Below are 18611 nucleotides of genomic sequence, written 5' to 3'. Positions count from 1 at the left end.
TCCTCTTGTGTAGTAGCTAGCCCCCTTGTGTAGTGATGCAGATTATAAATTCTAGGTTTCATATTTTCATATTCATTTTTTTTTAAATAGCGACGAAAAAGAAAAAAAAAGAAAGATTGAAAGATTGGTAGGCAACCAATTTTTTTTTCAAGCCATGAGTTCAAAATATAACATCCAGTCAATTTTTGTTCTGGAAATGTTTTAAATATAAAGGAAAACATTATAGAGCCATTTGTGATGCAGCAGTGAGCTATAATGCACATGTTCTTTTTATATTTATTAAAGGTTGAATTCAAATAAAATACTGCCAAACTGCCTATACTACTTCTGAACTATGAACTTGTTCATATTTCTGGCTTTGATTGTCTTGTAGTTTTAGAGTAAAACATGTTTTGTAAAATACATATTATAAAATATTATTCTAAAATATATATTTTTAAATTTTCATAAACTTAAACTTTTATAACTGTTTTTCTATTTTACGTTGATAATTTATTTCACTTATAAAATAATCTGCCAAGTGTCTTTAAAACAAGACCAACCTTAGGTCTATATTCCAAAGCGTTCTTTAATTACAGCCATTTCGTATGGTATCAAAAGCTGTAAAAGGTAAAATTTCACCATGTGTTGGGTTTCGTAGATCACATCACATTTTACCAAAGAGCTCTCTCGAGTTTTTCTTATGTGGTAGAAATAGCAGACTCATAGGGTTTATTTATAAATTATTATACTATAAAAATTTTAATTCAGTCATTTTTTCTCACCCTGGCATTGTTCTTGAGCCGTATGACCGTTGTTCTTTTTTTCTGATCACAAAAGAACAACACTTATAAAGATTACCTCTCGCACTTGATATGCACTTAAAGTTTTATAGAAAATATGCAAAATTCGTGCCGTATATTTAGACATAAGATAGTTTGGTTCTCTGAGGTGAATATCTCTGTCACGGTTGTCGGTTGACTAGTCACGTGATGTCAGTCAGAATGACAGTTGGTATGGAATAAAAAGACTGTCAATAATAACACGTGCATAAATAAAACTCGCAAATTTGAACGCGAGAGAACTCAAATGGGCGCGAATTCGTTCGTAAATGTTGAGTGAGTTTCTATATTAGGCTACTGTATGTAGAAATAACATTGAAATGTTGATGTTCACACTCAGTTAATGTTGAAGCAACGTTGAAACTTCAACATGTCAGACATGATGATGGGTTTAGTGATGTGCTTGCGCCTCCTGCAGGATCTTTTTGAATCAACAGTCAAAATTACTCGCTAAATCTAAAAACCTACAAGAATCTGGCTTTGACTTTTTGATGTTTGCAGTCCTACTAAATGTTTTAAATGATTAATGTAAACATCTCTTTAATTATATTATTAATATAGATGTGATTATGTCATCATTTAATCTAATATTTAGCATTTATTCTTCATCTTATAAATAATTATTTCAGGTGTAACTTGGATGTTTCACAAACTATTCTCTCTGTATGAAACAGTAAATTAAACCTAATTAAAACCTAAAATTAAACTTAAACCTCTAAATGTATCAACAAGCGTGTATTCTGATATAAATATACTTGAATGTTTACAGTATTATAATAAGCTGTTAAATATGTGTAAAGTGTGTTATTCATCTATTTCGTCGTTTCTCAGTTTAGTGTAATTAAGTTCCGCTGGAGGGCAGCGGAGGCCGTGGCTGTGACGTCGACACGTGACGCAATCACGCACGAGCGTGCTCCCGTCAGCTGATCAGCGAGCCGCTGCGGAATCAACGCGCGTCGCTGGGATATTTTCATAAAATAAACGACATAACGAACATGAGACGATAAAGACCGGCTCCGGTGAGTAACACACAATCGGTCACACAACCGGACACTGATAGAGACGCGCTGTCATATAATAAAGACGATAAACACACATATGGACGGGCCAGAGGTCAATATACTCACGATATGTTTACACAAACATACACACTGACATCATTTACAGTATATTCATATGCATAATGAACACATAATGAAGACAACAGTATCTGTATATATGTCCACAAACACTACGCACATTTATATCATACACAGACGTATAGCTACACAATAATACTGTACACACACTATAAACATGAATGGCACTTTTGGCAGCTTAAAATGTACAGACAGGTGATTTTTAATCCAAATAAATGAATAACATCCGGTGTTGATGGTCCGTATTGATCTAATAATTGCAGCCTTGGTGAGCAGAAGAGACTTCAAAAACATAAAAAATAGTAATATTTCCAAGTGTTTGACAGGTGTATATATATATATATATATATATATATATATATATATATATATATATATATATATATATATATATATTATATGTATATGTATGTATGTATGTATGTACATAGCAGCCCTTGATATTAATGTCACTTTTGCATCAGTCAGATTTTTGGATGGACATAAGATGATTCTAAAAACCCTTTGGCATTGTTTGTTTTTTGCCGAATGGTCATATTTTAAATGTTTTATAATGGATTTAGTGCAATTTGTTTGTTTATTATGGATATGACCTTTATTAAGACCGTTATTTGATTGTGTATGACTGGTCACATGTTAAAAATCATGCTACTATGGCATTGAAAATTTCCCTAAAAGTATTTGAAAACAGATGCTTATTGTACATTGACAGATTTAAATGCAATATATGCATACAATCTCAAAATCAGCTGATGTTTCTTTCCACATATTTGGCTGATTATCATAATATATCAGCCTAGTGATGTTCTGTTTGCGTTATTGACGTTCATAGAGATCAGAGAGCGTGTGATTTCATTGGTTGTGTCTGTGCCGCTCATTGATCGCTTTGAAAGGGTTTGGTTTGATTCATCTGTGAGTGTGTCAGACAGACAGACCGAGAGAGAGAGACGGGATCACATTATTCTTTCTAAAGCGGCAAAGGAAGCATTTCAGGATGAAGTTGGTTCATATCGTGAAAATTAAACAAGCGTTTCGGCGGCTCAGGTGTACTTTGAGGAGACGCAAGCATGTCAGGTAAAGCGAGAAAGTGTGTGTGTGTGTGTGTTTTAAAGCCATTTGCATTATATTAATGCATTATATATTTATTGCAAAACAGACAGAACAGTTGAATTCAATTCAAATCTACTCAAAAAATGATTTTATGATGCTGTTCACATTATTTAAGCAATTAATCTTGATTTAACACCATTATACACTGCAAAAAATGCTTTTCTTACTTAGTATTTTTCTCTTGTTTCTGGTCCAAACATCTAAAAATTCTCAAAACAAGAAGCATTTACTAGCCAAATAAAAAATTGTCTTGTTTTGGGGGGAAATAACTCAAAATTAAGTGAGTTTTTGCTTGCAAAATAATCTGCCTATGGGGTAAAATAAATAATCTTAATTCAAACAGAAAACAAGATTATTTTGCTTACCCCATTGGCAGATTATTTTGCTAATTTTATGCAAAAACTCACTTAATTTTGAGTTATTTTCCCCCAAAACAAGACAAAAACGTTTGCTTGTCTAGTAAATGCTTCTTAATGTAAGATTATTTAGATATTTGGACTGAAAACAAGACAAAAATACTAAGTAAGAAAAGCATTTTTTGCAGTGTATCAGGTTTCTGGTTGAAATATAACTGCTTTGTGTTATATTGACTTAAAACCGTTACTCTTCGACATAACTTGATGTTTTCATTTAGAAATAACACGTTTCAATTAAGTAACCCAATCAAGCAGGACTTTCACTTCCCATCATGCTTTGCAAAGGGGCTGAATTCGGAGAGTAAATGTTTAAATAAAGTGCTATTTTATGCATTTTTAACAAGATGAGAAAATGGAGAGACTTTTTAATGTTTAATGTTCTGTTATGTTGGTATTTAAAAGTGTGTGTTATGTTAGTGTTTTTGGAGGTTATTGTGGTGAAGTGGAGAGCATGTGCTTGAGCTGTTAATAACAATTAAAGCTGTTTTAATAATAAAAAAAACAACTATTTTGAGCCACGGATGTAACAAAACCATCTTCTGGCTAGCCAATAAGATCTTATAAAAGGTTTTGTAAATGTTGTAAAAATAGTATTTCACTAAATAATCAATTCAACTGGATTACTTGTTTTGTATTTTATATTCATTTTAGAATAATTAAAATGAATAGTTTTGGACAAAATTAAGAATGTTAACCTGATTCAACTAAATGGCATTGAATCAACCTTACATTTAAAAAATGTACAAATAAACAATGTTAATTAAATTCAACATAACCCAATTGCGTGGAACCTGTTGGCATAAAAAATTCAATAAATCCAACGTATCAATTTTTTTAATTCTCTCATTTAATTCTGACACGCTTTGAAAAACCAATAAAATAGTTTCTCGTCTTATTGTATTGCTTATACAAGGGTTATGATTATGTATATCTGAGCAAATCTGGTTTCATTTCCTTAATACAAACAGAAGCTAGCATCCATGGTTGATGTTAAAAGCTTGTTTTGTCATGTGACTATAGTGTTCAATAGTACTTCCAGTCAGAGTCATCGATGTCTGTTCATCTGACCGTTACATAACCAGCACACTCTGTGTCCATCTGAACCCAGCTTCGATTTTAATTCTGGCTTGATTTTAATTACCAGTTCAATCTCCAGTTGTGCTCCACTTTAATATCGCACGGAGGTCAGATGTTATTGTCGGATGAACCCATTATTATTCATGTGAACTTGGCGACGTCTAAGTGATGGATATTGATTTGAATGTCAGTCTAAAGAGGTTGATCTGTGATGATCTGAACCCCGGTGAAACTCTAATGATCTGTTGATTTGCTCTAGTTCATGCTCTCTGTCCTTCATATGTGTTGTTTGCTCTATACTGTGCTGCTGTTCACACTATACTGTATCATATGAGTGTCAAAGGTCCTTTATCATAAATATAATTGTGGTTACATATACACTGCTGTCAAAACTTTGGGTTCAGTGAGATTTAAAAAAAAATGTTTGTGAAAGAGTCTCTTCTGCGCGCCGAGGCTGCTTTGATTTGATTAAAAATACAGTAAAATACAGTAAAATTGTGAAATATTACTCCAGTGTAAATCAGCTGTTTGTAAAGCAGGGCTCGACATTAAGCCGGTTCACGTGTCCTTCAGACAAGTAAATCTGTCACTCACTTGTCCGAGTAAAAAATTTGCTTCTCCGGATTTTTTGTTTTTTTGTGTCTTGTAAATATAATTTATTCTGAAGCAATATTCTCACCAGTGTTCAATCAGCTTTGACTATTTAAATCTGCATAATTGTGATAATTTTTACCTTTTATAAAGGGCTTTTTTTCTTCATAATTTTATTAAATATAGGCTATGCTTCAGCTTTCCTTTTATTTATTTTTTTAATTTGATCTATAAATTAAATTAGAATAAGGCACTACCAATCAAATTAAATAATTTACACAAAAAAATTTACATTAAATAATGTAGAGATGTGTTAAATATGTTTCAATATACAGTGTTTCCCCTAGAATTTTTTCCAGCAGCGGTGCTGTTACGTGCCGGAGGTTAGCCGCTCGTCGGGGGGTCCGGGGGCATGCACCTCCGGAATAAAAAAAACAAAAAAAAACCCTTAAACCATGACTTCTGGCAAGTTTTGTGGATAGAAATAGACATTTTGAACATTAAAATCCAAATTAAGCTTTTCATTAGTTTAAAAGGTGACTAGCTTATAGCCTATTTTACTTCAATAACCTGCAGGGACGTGCAGAAAGTTCCTAAGGGGCAAGGGCTCAAATGTAAGAAAGGGGCAATATCTAAAAAAAAAAAAAAATACTGGAAAAATTTGGATACTATTTTATGTTTTTGCAAAAAGTCTCATGCTTATCAAGCCTGCATTTATTTAATTAAAAATACCGGAAAAAACAGTAGCCTAATATTGTGAAATATTATTACATGATGTTTTTTTTATATATATTAGTTGTTTTGATTCACATTATGGCTCAATCGTCACCAGGTTTATTAGATGCTGCCCCTTTAAGACGCAGATCTAAAATCATTCTCCCCTTTACGCCCATTTAAGCTAAACTGTGTTTAAGTGAATACTCTCCAAGCCTGTCATTTTGAGATATAGGCTATTTTGTTGTGTATTTGATGGTTTAGTCGCGCACACGAAGCATATGTGCAAGTCGGTCCGTTTCGCAGCGTGCGTACACACACACACACCCGCCTTGAACTTGGAAACCGCGTCTATTGCGCGGATTATTGTGCTTTTCATTTAATCAAACACGTTCTGCAATTTAGCCAAAGTGGAGTGTGCATTTGACAACAATCACGGATTGTGCTGAATTTGACGTTAAATGCATGTTTGTGGAGAAATGACAGCGCGCGCTGTGAAGGGAAGGAAGTTGTGCTAGACGATGCGCAAGCATAGTTTATAATAGTTTTACCTCATATCATCTTTTTTTAATCCTTGGAAGCGAAAATAAGATTAATATCACAGCCCTGTGATATTGTGAAAGTGTAAGCAGACTACATTTTTGTTTAGTTCTCTGGCCATCGTCAATCTCTCTCTCTCTCTCCTTTACAGTGTGTAAGTGAATGTCGTGATATTACTGATCATGTGAAGATTTTGCAGTGCCGCTGTGAATACATTGTAGGGGAAACACTGATATACCAGTAGGTGGCAGCAGGTGACCGTCTTAATGAGTGAGTCATTGAGTCATTCATTTAAACGATTCATTCAAACGGATGATTCATTCAAGAATGAGGCAGTCGTTTACGAACAGGTCATTGAATCTTTGATTCAACCGATTCATTCAAACACTGAATCATTCAGTAACACACACTGTTGCTGTGAGATGTGTTATGGTTCTGCTCTGATCTTTGTTTGGAACTATTTTCGCTGCTGAAATCGAACAAAAACAGTCAATATTGCATCTAAAATGTAAGTGATTATGTTACTGTCATCAGTGATGGGAATAACGGCGTTATTTTTTAACGGTAATTTTTTTTTTTCAGTAACGAGTAATCAAACGAATGACTGTTTCTCCTGCTACAACGCCGTTAGCGTTACTGAGAATAAAATGCGGCGTTACTATAATAGAGCTCACTGAAGCGGTTTTCATCCGAACAGGCTCTCTGTCAGTCGGACCTGCAACGTGTTTTTTTCTCTGGTTGGTGTGTGTGTGCATGCCATGCGTGTTGTTGGTACACATAACTGATTGGTGGGTGGGAGACAATGTTGAGGTTGATAGGTTGAGTTCACACACACACACACACACACACACACACACACACCAACGTCAACGACCAGGAGAAGTCAGAGCGATGGCAAGTCCAACGACTCAAAGGTAGCTTTTGCAAACTGGAAGTAAAAACGCTACTTTTCCCTCGTTGAGGTGATAGGTCAGAATGTTTATGTAACGTGCAACTTATGCCCATGAAGAAAGAGTCTCTCCACATCAGTGTCCAGTAATTCTAATCTAATGAAGCCTCACATCATCACATGTCGCCACAAAATTAGTGGCTAAAAACCCAGGTGATAACGTGAGCTCCACTACCAAAGGAGTAGTACTGATAAGATTTACACAATATGTGCACTATAGTAGGCCTACTGATAATATTTACACAATATGTGCACTATAGTAGGCCTAATGATAATATTTACACAATATGTGCACTATAGTAGGCCTACTGATAATATTTACACAATATGTGCACTATAGTAGGCCTACTGATAATATTTACACAATATGTGCACTATAGTAGGCCTACTGATAATATTTACACAATATGTGCACTATAGTAGGCCTACTGATAATATTTACACAATATGTGCACTATAGTAGGCCTACTGATAATATTTACACAATATTTACACTATAGTAGGCCTACTGATAATATTTACACAATATTTACACTATAGTAGGCCTACTGATAATATTTACACAATATGTGCACTATAGTAGGCCTACTGATAATATTTACACAATATTTACACTATAGTAGGCCTACTGATAATATTTACACAATATTTACAGTATAGTAGGCCTACTGATAATATTTACACAATATGTGCACTATAGTAGGCCTACTGATAATATTTACACAATATGTGCACTATAGTAGGCGTACTGATAATATTTACACAATATTTACACTATAGTAGGCCTACTGATAATATTTACACAATATTTACACTATAGTAGGCCTACTGATAATATTTACACAATATTTACACTATAGTAGGCCTACTGATAATATTTACACAATATTTACACTATAGTAGGCCTACTGATAATATTTACACAATATGTGCACTATAGTAGGCCTACTGATAATATTTACACAATATTTACACTATAGTAGGCCTACTGATAATATTTACACAATATTTACAGTATAGTAGGCCTACTGATAATATTTACACAATATGTGCACTATAGTAGGCCTACTGATAATATTTACACAATATTTACACTAGTAGGCCTACTGATAATATTTACACAATATTTACACTATAGTAGGCCTACTGATAATATTTACACAATATTTACACTAGTAGGCCTACTGATAATATTTACACAATATTTACACTATAGTAGGCCTACTGATAATATTTACACAATATTTACACTAGTAGGCCTACTGATAATATTTACACAATATTTACACTATAGTAGGTCTACTGATAATATTTACACTATAGTAGGCCTACTGATAATATTTACACAATATGTGCACTATAGTAGGCCTACTGATAATATTTACACAATATGTGCACTATAGTAGGCCTACTGATAATATTTACACAATATTTACACTATAGTAGGCCTACTGATAATATTTACACAATATTTACACTATAGTAGGCCTACTGATAATATTTACACAATATGTGCACTATAGTAGGCCTACTGATAATATTTACACAATATGTGCACTATAGTAGGCCTACTGATAATATTTACACAATATGTGCACTATAGTAGGCCTACTGATAATATTTACACAATATTTACACTAGTAGGCCTACTGATAATATTTACACAATATTTACACTATAGTAGGCCTACTGATAATATTTACACAATATGTGCACTATAGTAGGCCTACTGATAATATTTACACAATATTTACACTATAGTAGGCCTACTGATAATATTTACACAATATTTACACTATAGTAGGCCTACTGATAATATTTACACAATATGTGCACTATAGTAGGCCTACTGATAATATTTACACAATATTTACACTATAGTAGGCCTACTGATAATATTTACACAATATTTACACTATAGTAGGCCTACTGATAATATTTACACAATATTTACAGTATAGTAGGCCTACTGATAATATTTACACAATATTTACACTATAGTAGGCCTACTGATAATATTTACACAATATTTACACTATAGTAGGCCTACTGATAATATTTACACAATATTTACACTATAGTAGGTCTACTGATAATATTTACACTATAGTAGGCCTACTGATAATATTTACACAATATTTACACTATAGAAGGCCTACTGATAATATTTACACAATATTTACACTATAGTAGGCCTACTGATAATATTTACAAAATATTTACACTATAGTAGGCCTACTGATAATATTTACACAATATGTACACTATAGTAGGCCTAATGATAATATTTACAAAATATTTACACTATAGCAGGCCTACTGATAATATTTACACAATATTTACACTATAGCAGGTCTACTGATAATATTTACACAATATTTACACTATAGCAGGCCTACTGATAATATTTACACAATATTTACACTGTAGTAGGCCTACTGATAATATTTACACAATATTTACACTATAGTAGGTCTACTGATAATATTTACACAATATTTACACTATAGTAGGCCTACTGATAATATTTACACAATATTTACACTATAGTAGGCCTACTGATAATATTTACACTATATTTACACTATAGTAGGTCTACTGATAATATTTATACTATAGTAGGTCTACTGATAATATTTACACAATATTTACACTACAGTAGGTCTACTGATAATATTTACACAATATTTACACTATAGTAGGCCTACTGATAATATTTACACAATATTTACACTATAGTAGGCCTACTGATAATATTTACACAATATTTACACTATAGTAGGTCTACTGATAATATGTACACTATAGTAGGCCTAATGATAATATTTACAAAATATTTACACTATAGTAGGTCTACTGATAATATTTACACAATATTTACACTATAGCAGGCCTACTGATAATATTTACACAATATTTACACTATAGTAGGCCTACTGATAATATTTACACAATATTTACACTATAGTAGGTCTACTGATAATATTTACACAATATTTACACTATAGTAGGCCTACTGATAATATTTACACAATATTTACACTATAGTAGGCCTACTGATAATATTTACACAATATTTACACTATAGTAGGTCTACTGATAATATTTATACTATAGTAGGTCTACTGATAATATTTACACAATATTTACACTACAGTAGGCCTACTGATAATATTTACACAATATTTACACTATAGTAGGCCTACTGATAATATTTACAAAATATTTACACTATAGTAGGCCTACTGATAATATTTACACAATATTTACACTATAGTAGGTCTACTGATAATATTTATACTATAGTAGGTCTACTGATAATATTTACAAAATATTTACACTATAGTAGGCCTACTGATAATATTTACACAATATTTACACTATAGCAGGTCTACTGATAATATTTACACAATATTTACACTATAGTAGGCCTACTGATAATATTTACACAATATTTACACTATAGTAGGCCTACTGATAATATTTACACAATATTTACACTATAGTTGGTCTACTGATAATATTTACACAATATGTACACTATAGTAGGTCTACTGATAATATGTACACAATAGTTACACTGTAGTAGGCCTACTGATAATATTTACACAATATTTACACTATAGTAGGTCTACTGATAATATGTACACAATAGTTACACTGTAGTAGGCCTACTGATAATATTTACACAATATTTACACTATAGTTGGTCTACTGATAATATGTACACAATAGTTACACTGTAGTAGGCCTACTGATAATATTTACACAATATTTACACTATAGTTGGTCTACTGATAATATGTACACAATATTTACACTATAGTAGGCCTACTGATAATATTTACACAATATTTACACTATAGTAGGTCTACTGATAATATGTACACAATATTTACACTATAGTAGGTCTACTGATAATATGTACACAATATTTACACTATAGTAGGTCTACTGATAATATTTACACAATATTTACACTATAGTAGGTCTACTGATAATATTTACACAATATTTACACTATAGTAGGCCTACTGATAATATTTACACTATAGTAGGCCTACTGATAATATTTACAATAATGTATTGAATTTGATAGGTGTCTCTCACATTGTCCCTCAGCAACATTACAATAGTGTACATTAATGTATAATAATTTTTTCTATTTAGTGTCCAATTCATTCATTTAACATATTTGATATTGGGGGCATCCAAGTTATTTGACATATTTGAACATTTGAACAAAACAAAAGAAGTAACACAGTAGTTACTTTTCCTGGTAATTAGTTACTTTATAATGATGTAACTGGGTTACTAAATCAGTTACTATTTGTAAGAAGTAACTAGTAACTATAACTATTTACTTTTTTTAATTAACCAAACACTGTCATATCATATGAAATCAGTGTCATTTTCAGTCGTGATGGTATTCAGGAAAACAGCACTCTTGGTTCTGTGATGTTGCTTTACTCTAGGCTATCATATGTTGTTATAAATATTAAAAACTACACAATTTGTTATTTTAACCGTGTATGAAACTGAGTTTCTCTGTGTGAGCGGTGCTCATTTGTTGGGATTTCTCCTTGTGAGGCTGCGCGAGCCTCAACAGCTCAACCTTGTTACCGTCAGTTCATTTTACATTATTATTATCCACTATTGATCGCCACTTACACTAACTGAATGCAGAATTATTGTTGCATTTTGGTGATTCCCTAGTTATTTTTTGACGTTTTAATCAGCTTGTCTGTGATCAAAGCTGAATTCATCATCATTACTCCAGTCTTCAGAGTCACATGACCCTTCACTAATCACTCTCATATGAGGATATGTTAGGATTATATGTGACCCTGGACCACAAAACCAGTCATTTTTGTCAGGTGAATAAATAATCTTTCCATTGATGTGTGGTTTGTTAGGATGGGACAATATTTGGCTGAGATACAACTATAAAATCTGGAATCTGAGGGTTCAAAAAAGTCTAAATATTGAGAAAATCTGCTTTAAAGTTGTCCAGATGAAGTCCTTAGCAATGCATATTACTACTAATAATACATTTATGAAATATTTACAGGACATTTACAAAGTATCTTCATAAAACATGATCTTTATTTAATATCCTAATGATTTTTGGCATAAAAATGGTCTTTGCTGCTGATATGGTGTTAAATAAAAAAATAATTTCAGGCCTTTAGTTTCGCCTGGGCTTGTTTCTCTAGTAGTTCCTCTTTTTTGTGTTTCGAGAGTTTCCAACAATGACTTGACTGATTATCTTTTGCTCTCTCTCTTTTCAGTATCGCAGAGAACATGTCGGGAAACAGTCTGGTATTACCCATAGTTCTGTGGGGCCGCAATGCGCCCACTCACTGTATCTCCAGCCTGCTGGTGATGGACGATCTGGCCACCATCATCACCGGCTGCCATGATGGACAGATCTGCATCTGGGACATGACCTCAGAGCTGGAGGTGAGAGGTCATTGTTTGTTGTCCTAAACCTGTATGATTTTCTTCCGTGTTTAGAAGTTTTCCTGCTGTCTTCCTTACAATGAAAGTAATGTGTGTGTTTTTTCTGTTCTGTGGAATAAAGAAAGTCACACTGGGTTAGAACGTCATGAAGGCTAATAGATGCTACAGCTGCGCGATTAAATGTTAAATGATCATCATCTCTATTCAAACATTCACGCAATTTCAGTCCTAAATGACTGATTCGGCCCTGTCTATTAAACCTTTGACTAGTGCGCTCACACAATCATTCAAGTCTTTTCAACCACACAGAATAATTATTTCTGTTTTACAATCATTCAGATTATCATAGAAGAACTTAAAGTGTAATTGTCATTGAATCATTCATTCAAGAGATTCGTTCAAAAACGCTGATTCATCCTGTAATGAAACAAGTGAAGTCTTTATGAGTGAGTCATTGAATCATTCATTCAAGAGATTCGTTCAAAAACGCTGATTCATCCTGTAATGAAACAAGTGAAGTCTTTATGAGTGAGTCATTGAATCATTCACTCGAGATTTGTTCAAAAACGCTGAATCATCCAGTAATGAAACAAGTGAAGTCTTTATGAGTGAGTCACTGAATCATTCATTCAAGAGATTTGTTCAAAAACGCTGATTCATCCAGTAATGAAACAAGTGAAGTCTTTATGAGTGAGTCATTGAATCATTCTTTCAAGAGATTTGTTCAAAAACGCTGATTCATCCTGTAATGAAACAAGTGAAGTCTTTATGAGTGAGTCATTGAATCATTCATTCAAGAGATTTGTTCAAAAACACTGATTCATCCTGTAATGAAACAAGTGAAGTCTTTATGAGTGAGTCATTGAATCATTCATTCAAGAGATTTGTTCAAAAACACTGATTCATCCTGTAATGAAACAAGTGAAGTCTTTATGAGTGAGTCATTGAATCATTCATTCAAGAGATTTGTTCAAAAACGCTGATTCATCCTGTAATGAAACAAGTGAAGTCTTTATGAGTGAGTCATTGAATCATTCATTCAAGAGATTTGTTCAAAAACACTGATTCATCCTGTAATGAAACAAGTGAAGTCTTTATGCGTGAGTCATTGAATCATTCATTAAAGAGATTTGTTCAAAAACGCTGATTCATCCAGTAATGAAACAAGTGAAGTCTTTAAGCGTGAGTCATTGAATCATTCATTCAAGAGATTTGTTCAAAAACACTGATTCATCCAGTAATGAAACAAGTGAAGTCTTTATGAGTGAGTCATTGAATCATTCATTCAAGAGATTTGTTCAAAAATGCTGATTCATCCAGTAATGAAACAAGTGAAGTCTTTATGAGTGAGTCATTGAATCATTCATTCAAGAGATTTGTTCAAAAACACTGATTCATCCAGTAATGAAACAAGTGAAGTCTTTAAGCGGGAGTCATTGAATCATTCATTCAAGAGATTTGCTCAAAAACACTGATTCATCCGGTAATGAAACAAGTGAAGACTTTATGAGTGAGTCATTGAATCATTCATTCAAGAGATTTGCTCAAAAACACTGATTCATCCGGTAATGAAACAAGTGAAGACTTTATGAGTGAGTCATTGAATCATTCATTCAAGAGATTTGTTCAAAAACACTGATTCATCCAGTGATGAAACAAGTGAAGTCTTTATGAGTGAGTCATTGAATCATTCATTCAAGAGATTTGCTCAAAAACACTGATTCATCCAGTAATGAAACAAGTGAAGTCTTTATGAGTGAGTCATTGAATCATTCATTCAAGAGATTTGCTCAAAAACACTGATTCATCCAGTAATGAAACAAGTGAAGTCTTTATGAGTGAGTAATTGAATCATTCATTCAAGAGATTTGTTCTAAAACACTGATTCATCCGGTAATGAAACAAGTGAAGTCTTTATGAGTGAGTCATTGAATCATTCATTCAAGAGATTTGTTCAAAAACACTGATTCATCCAGTAATGAAACAAGTGAAGTCTTTATGAGTGAGTCATTGAATCATTCACTCAAGAGATTTGTTAAAAAACACTGATTCATCCAGTAATGAAACAAGTGAAGTCTTTATGCGTGAGTCATTGAATCATTCATTAAAGAGATTTGTTCAAAAACGCTGATTCATCCAGTAATGAAACAAGTGAAGTCTTTAAGCGTGAGTCATTGAATCATTCATTCAAGAGATTTGTTCAAAAACACTGATTCATCCAGTAATGAAACAAGTGAAGTTTTTATGAGTGAGTCATTGAATCATTCATTCAAGAGATTTGTTCAAAAATGCTGATTCATCCAGTAATGAAACAAGTGAAGTCTTTATGAGTGAGTCATTGAATCATTCACTCAAGAGATTCGTTCTAAAACGCTGATTCATCCAGTAATGAAACAAGTGAAGTCTTTATGAGTGAGTCATTGAATCATTCATTCAAGAGATTTGTTCAAAAACGCTGATTCATCCAGTAATGAAACAAGTGAAGTCTTTATGAGTGAGTCATTGAATCATTCACTCAAGAGATTTGTTCATAAACGCTGATTCATCCAGTAATGAAACAAGTGAAGTCTTTATGAGTGAGTCATTGAATAATTCACTCAAGAGATTTGTTCATAAACGCTGATTCATCCATGTGTGTGTTAACATTTTGTCAGAACCTTGAGAAAATGACATGTTGTTGTTTTGTTTATTTGAGCTCTTATAAGCGCTCAGCATTATTTGACGAGTCTCTGTGTGTTTAGATCAATCCCCGCGCTCTGCTGTTTGGACACACGTCCTCCGTCACCTGTCTGTCCAAGGCCAGCGCAGGAAGTGACAAACAATACCTCGTCAGCGCCTCAGAGAGCGGGTGAGAGAGTGTGTGTGTGTTTGTCCCGGGCTCTTTAACTGCTGTAAGGGTGTGTTCACACTTGGCACATTTGGTTTGATTAAAATGAACTTGATCTGTTAGTGCGGTTCATTTTGGATGAGCGTGAACGTGCCCTCTGAACCCATCTCTGCCGCTGTTTTGAGTCCTTCACACGTTTATAATCTGTTCACGAGTTCTCAGCTGCACACACTACAGGCATATTCAACAAAAGAACCCAGAGAACCAGACTAAGATAACAATGAGTTTGGACAGTGAAATGTGTCTTTCTTCACATTAAATGTTAGATGTGTATCATTTGTCACAGGGAAATGTGTTTATGGGACGTCAGTGATGGACGCTGCATTGAGTTCACCAAACTGGCCTGTGCACACACCGGTATACAGGTAACACACACACACACACACACACACACACACACACACACACACACACACACACACACACACACACATTCATTCACTCACTCACCCTCATGCACACTCACTCACACACACTCGTATACACACACACACACACACACACACACACACACTCACACTCACGCAAGTACACAAACTCACACACTCGTACACACACACACACTCTCACATACTCACTCATGCACACACACAATACACTCACTCACTCACGCACACAAACTCACACACACTCATATACACACACTCACACTCACTCACTCACACACACTCACACACACTCGTTTACACACACTCACTCACACACACACACACACACACACTCACACTCACGCACGCACACAAACTCACACACACTCGTATACACACACACTCACTCACTCACTCACATACTCACTCATGCACACTCATGCACACTCACTCAATTCTCGACCAAGATGGCGGCGCGAGTAGATCGCGAGGCTCAGCGTCTCTCCAGATTCTGCAATTTTGCGGTATTTTTCTTGTTCATCTCGGGTCTGTTCGTACAGAACAGTTGTGCTTTTACATCGTACACCCGTTGTGAGCTTTTGGATATTGGTTTGCGAATTTCCGACAGTTTTATGGACAATCTTCAACTCCTTCCTGAGATCGCTAGGACGCCCGAGGCGATGCGCTCTGCCCGGCCGGGCGGAAGTGCTAGAAGGCGGCGCTGTGATCGTAAACAAAGGCGGGGTAAGCGTGGAGGTCTAAGAGCTAAGCTAAGGCTAACTCCTTACCGGCTCTCTTTACCCAGCATTTTCCTTGCCAATGTACGATCGCTAGTGAACAAAATGGAGGAGATTCGACTCAGCATTACACACAGTAAGAAACTTTTGAACTGTAACGTCCTAATCTTCACTGAAACCTGGTTAAACAGCGGAATACCGGACACCGCTATTGAGCTAGCGGGACGCCACACACTCCGGGCGGATAGAACACTAGATGGCTCCGGTAAGACCAGAGGTGGTGGATTGTGCATTTATATTAACAAAGCTTGGTGCACAAACTCTGCTATTGTTGGGAGTCATTGTTCAGCTAACCTGGAGTTTCTCATGGTTAAATGTAGACCGTTTTATCTACCGCGGGAGTTCACCTCCACTATTATCACTGCAGCCTATATTCCCCCGGATGCTGATGCCAAGCTTGCTATGAAAGAACTTCACGCAGCCATCAGTAAACAACAGACTGATCACCCGGAAGCTGCGTTTATTGTTGCAGGTGACTTTAATCATTCAAACCTAAAGTCAGTGCTACCCAAGTTTCACCAGCATGTTTCCTGCCACACCAGAGGAAACAAAACCTTAGACCATGTTTACACAAACATGGCTGGCGCTTACGTTGCGACACCCCTCCCCCACCTGGGACAGTCAGACCACCTCTCTTTGTTTCTATCACCCAAATATTCACCCCTCATCAACCGTGTGAAGCCATCAGTAAAGACCATCAAGGTGTGGCCTGCGGGGGCAGACTCCACACTCCAGGAAAGGTTTCTAAACACAGACTGGAGTATGTTTGCTTCTCAAGCCACCAGTGGCGCTCACACAGACATTGACTCATTCACTTCCTCTGTATTGGATCATATCAATACCACCATCGACAGTGTTACAACCCAGAAACAGATCACCACATACCCTAATCAGAAGCCTTGGATGAACAGGGAAGTTCGACTCCTGCTGAAGTCACGCAATACTGCCTTCAGATCAGGTGATGCACAAGCCTACAGTACATCCAGAGCTAACCTGAAGAGGGGCATCAAAAAGGCCAAGCACTGCTACAAGCTAAAGATAGAGGGTCACTTTTCCAACTCTGACCCTCGACGCATGTGGCAGGGCATCCAGGCCATCAGTGACTACAAACCCCCCCACTCCACCCCCGCAGCCACTGATGTCAACTTCCTGAACGAGCTAAATTACTTTTATGCTCGTTTTGAAAGAGACAACAGAGAAACTGCCACCAAGCTCAAACCCTCAGCTGACCACCCACCAATCACACTCTCCTCCACAGATGTCTGCAAGGCACTGAGCCGGATCAGCGCACACAAGGCTGCTGGACCAGACAACATCCCTGGACGTGTGCTCAGGGCATGTGCGGAGCAGCTCGCTGGGGTTTTTACAGACATTTTCAACCTGTGTCTTGCCCAAGCAGCTGTACCGACATGCTTTAAACGCACTTCCATTGTGCCAGTGCCGAAACACTCTAACCCGAGGTGCCCTAATGACTACCGCCCTGTAGCACTCACACCCATCGTTATGAAGTGCTTTGAGCGGCTGGTCCTGGAACACCTAAAAGACTCTATACCATCCACATTGGACTCACACCAGTTTGCCTACCGCAGCAATAGGAGCACAGAGGATGCCGTTTCCATGGCACTGCACTCTGTGCTCACCCATCTGGACCATAAGAACACGTATGCACGCATGCTGTTTGTTGACTTCAGCTCAGCGTTCAACACTGTCATCCCATCCAAGTTAATAGCCAAACTTGG

General features: G+C 35.4%; 1 protein-coding gene across 2 annotated transcripts in view; it reads left to right on the top strand.

Annotated features, from left to right (window-relative positions):
- The first annotated feature begins 1722 nt into the window (after nucleotides 1-1722).
- The window catches only part of wdr7 (WD repeat domain 7), a 183760-nt gene continuing 166871 nt past the window's right edge, over nucleotides 1723-18611 (top strand). For both annotated transcript variants that reach the window (XM_079835629.1, XM_079835628.1), the window contains exons 1-4: nucleotides 1723-1840; nucleotides 12649-12820; nucleotides 15562-15668; nucleotides 15994-16072. In XM_079835629.1, coding sequence (XP_079691755.1) covers nucleotides 12662-12820; nucleotides 15562-15668; nucleotides 15994-16072 — 345 coding nt within the window. In that variant the 5' untranslated portion in view covers nucleotides 1723-1840; nucleotides 12649-12661. The remainder of the gene's footprint in view (nucleotides 1841-12648; nucleotides 12821-15561; nucleotides 15669-15993; nucleotides 16073-18611) is intronic.

This window comes from Gobio gobio, assembly GCF_949357685.1.
Source record: "Gobio gobio genome assembly, chromosome: 14".
Classification (NCBI taxonomy): Eukaryota; Metazoa; Chordata; class Actinopteri; order Cypriniformes; family Gobionidae; genus Gobio; species Gobio gobio.
Note: the sequence above shows the minus strand (reverse complement) of the source record. Positions and strands in the feature narration are given on the sequence as shown.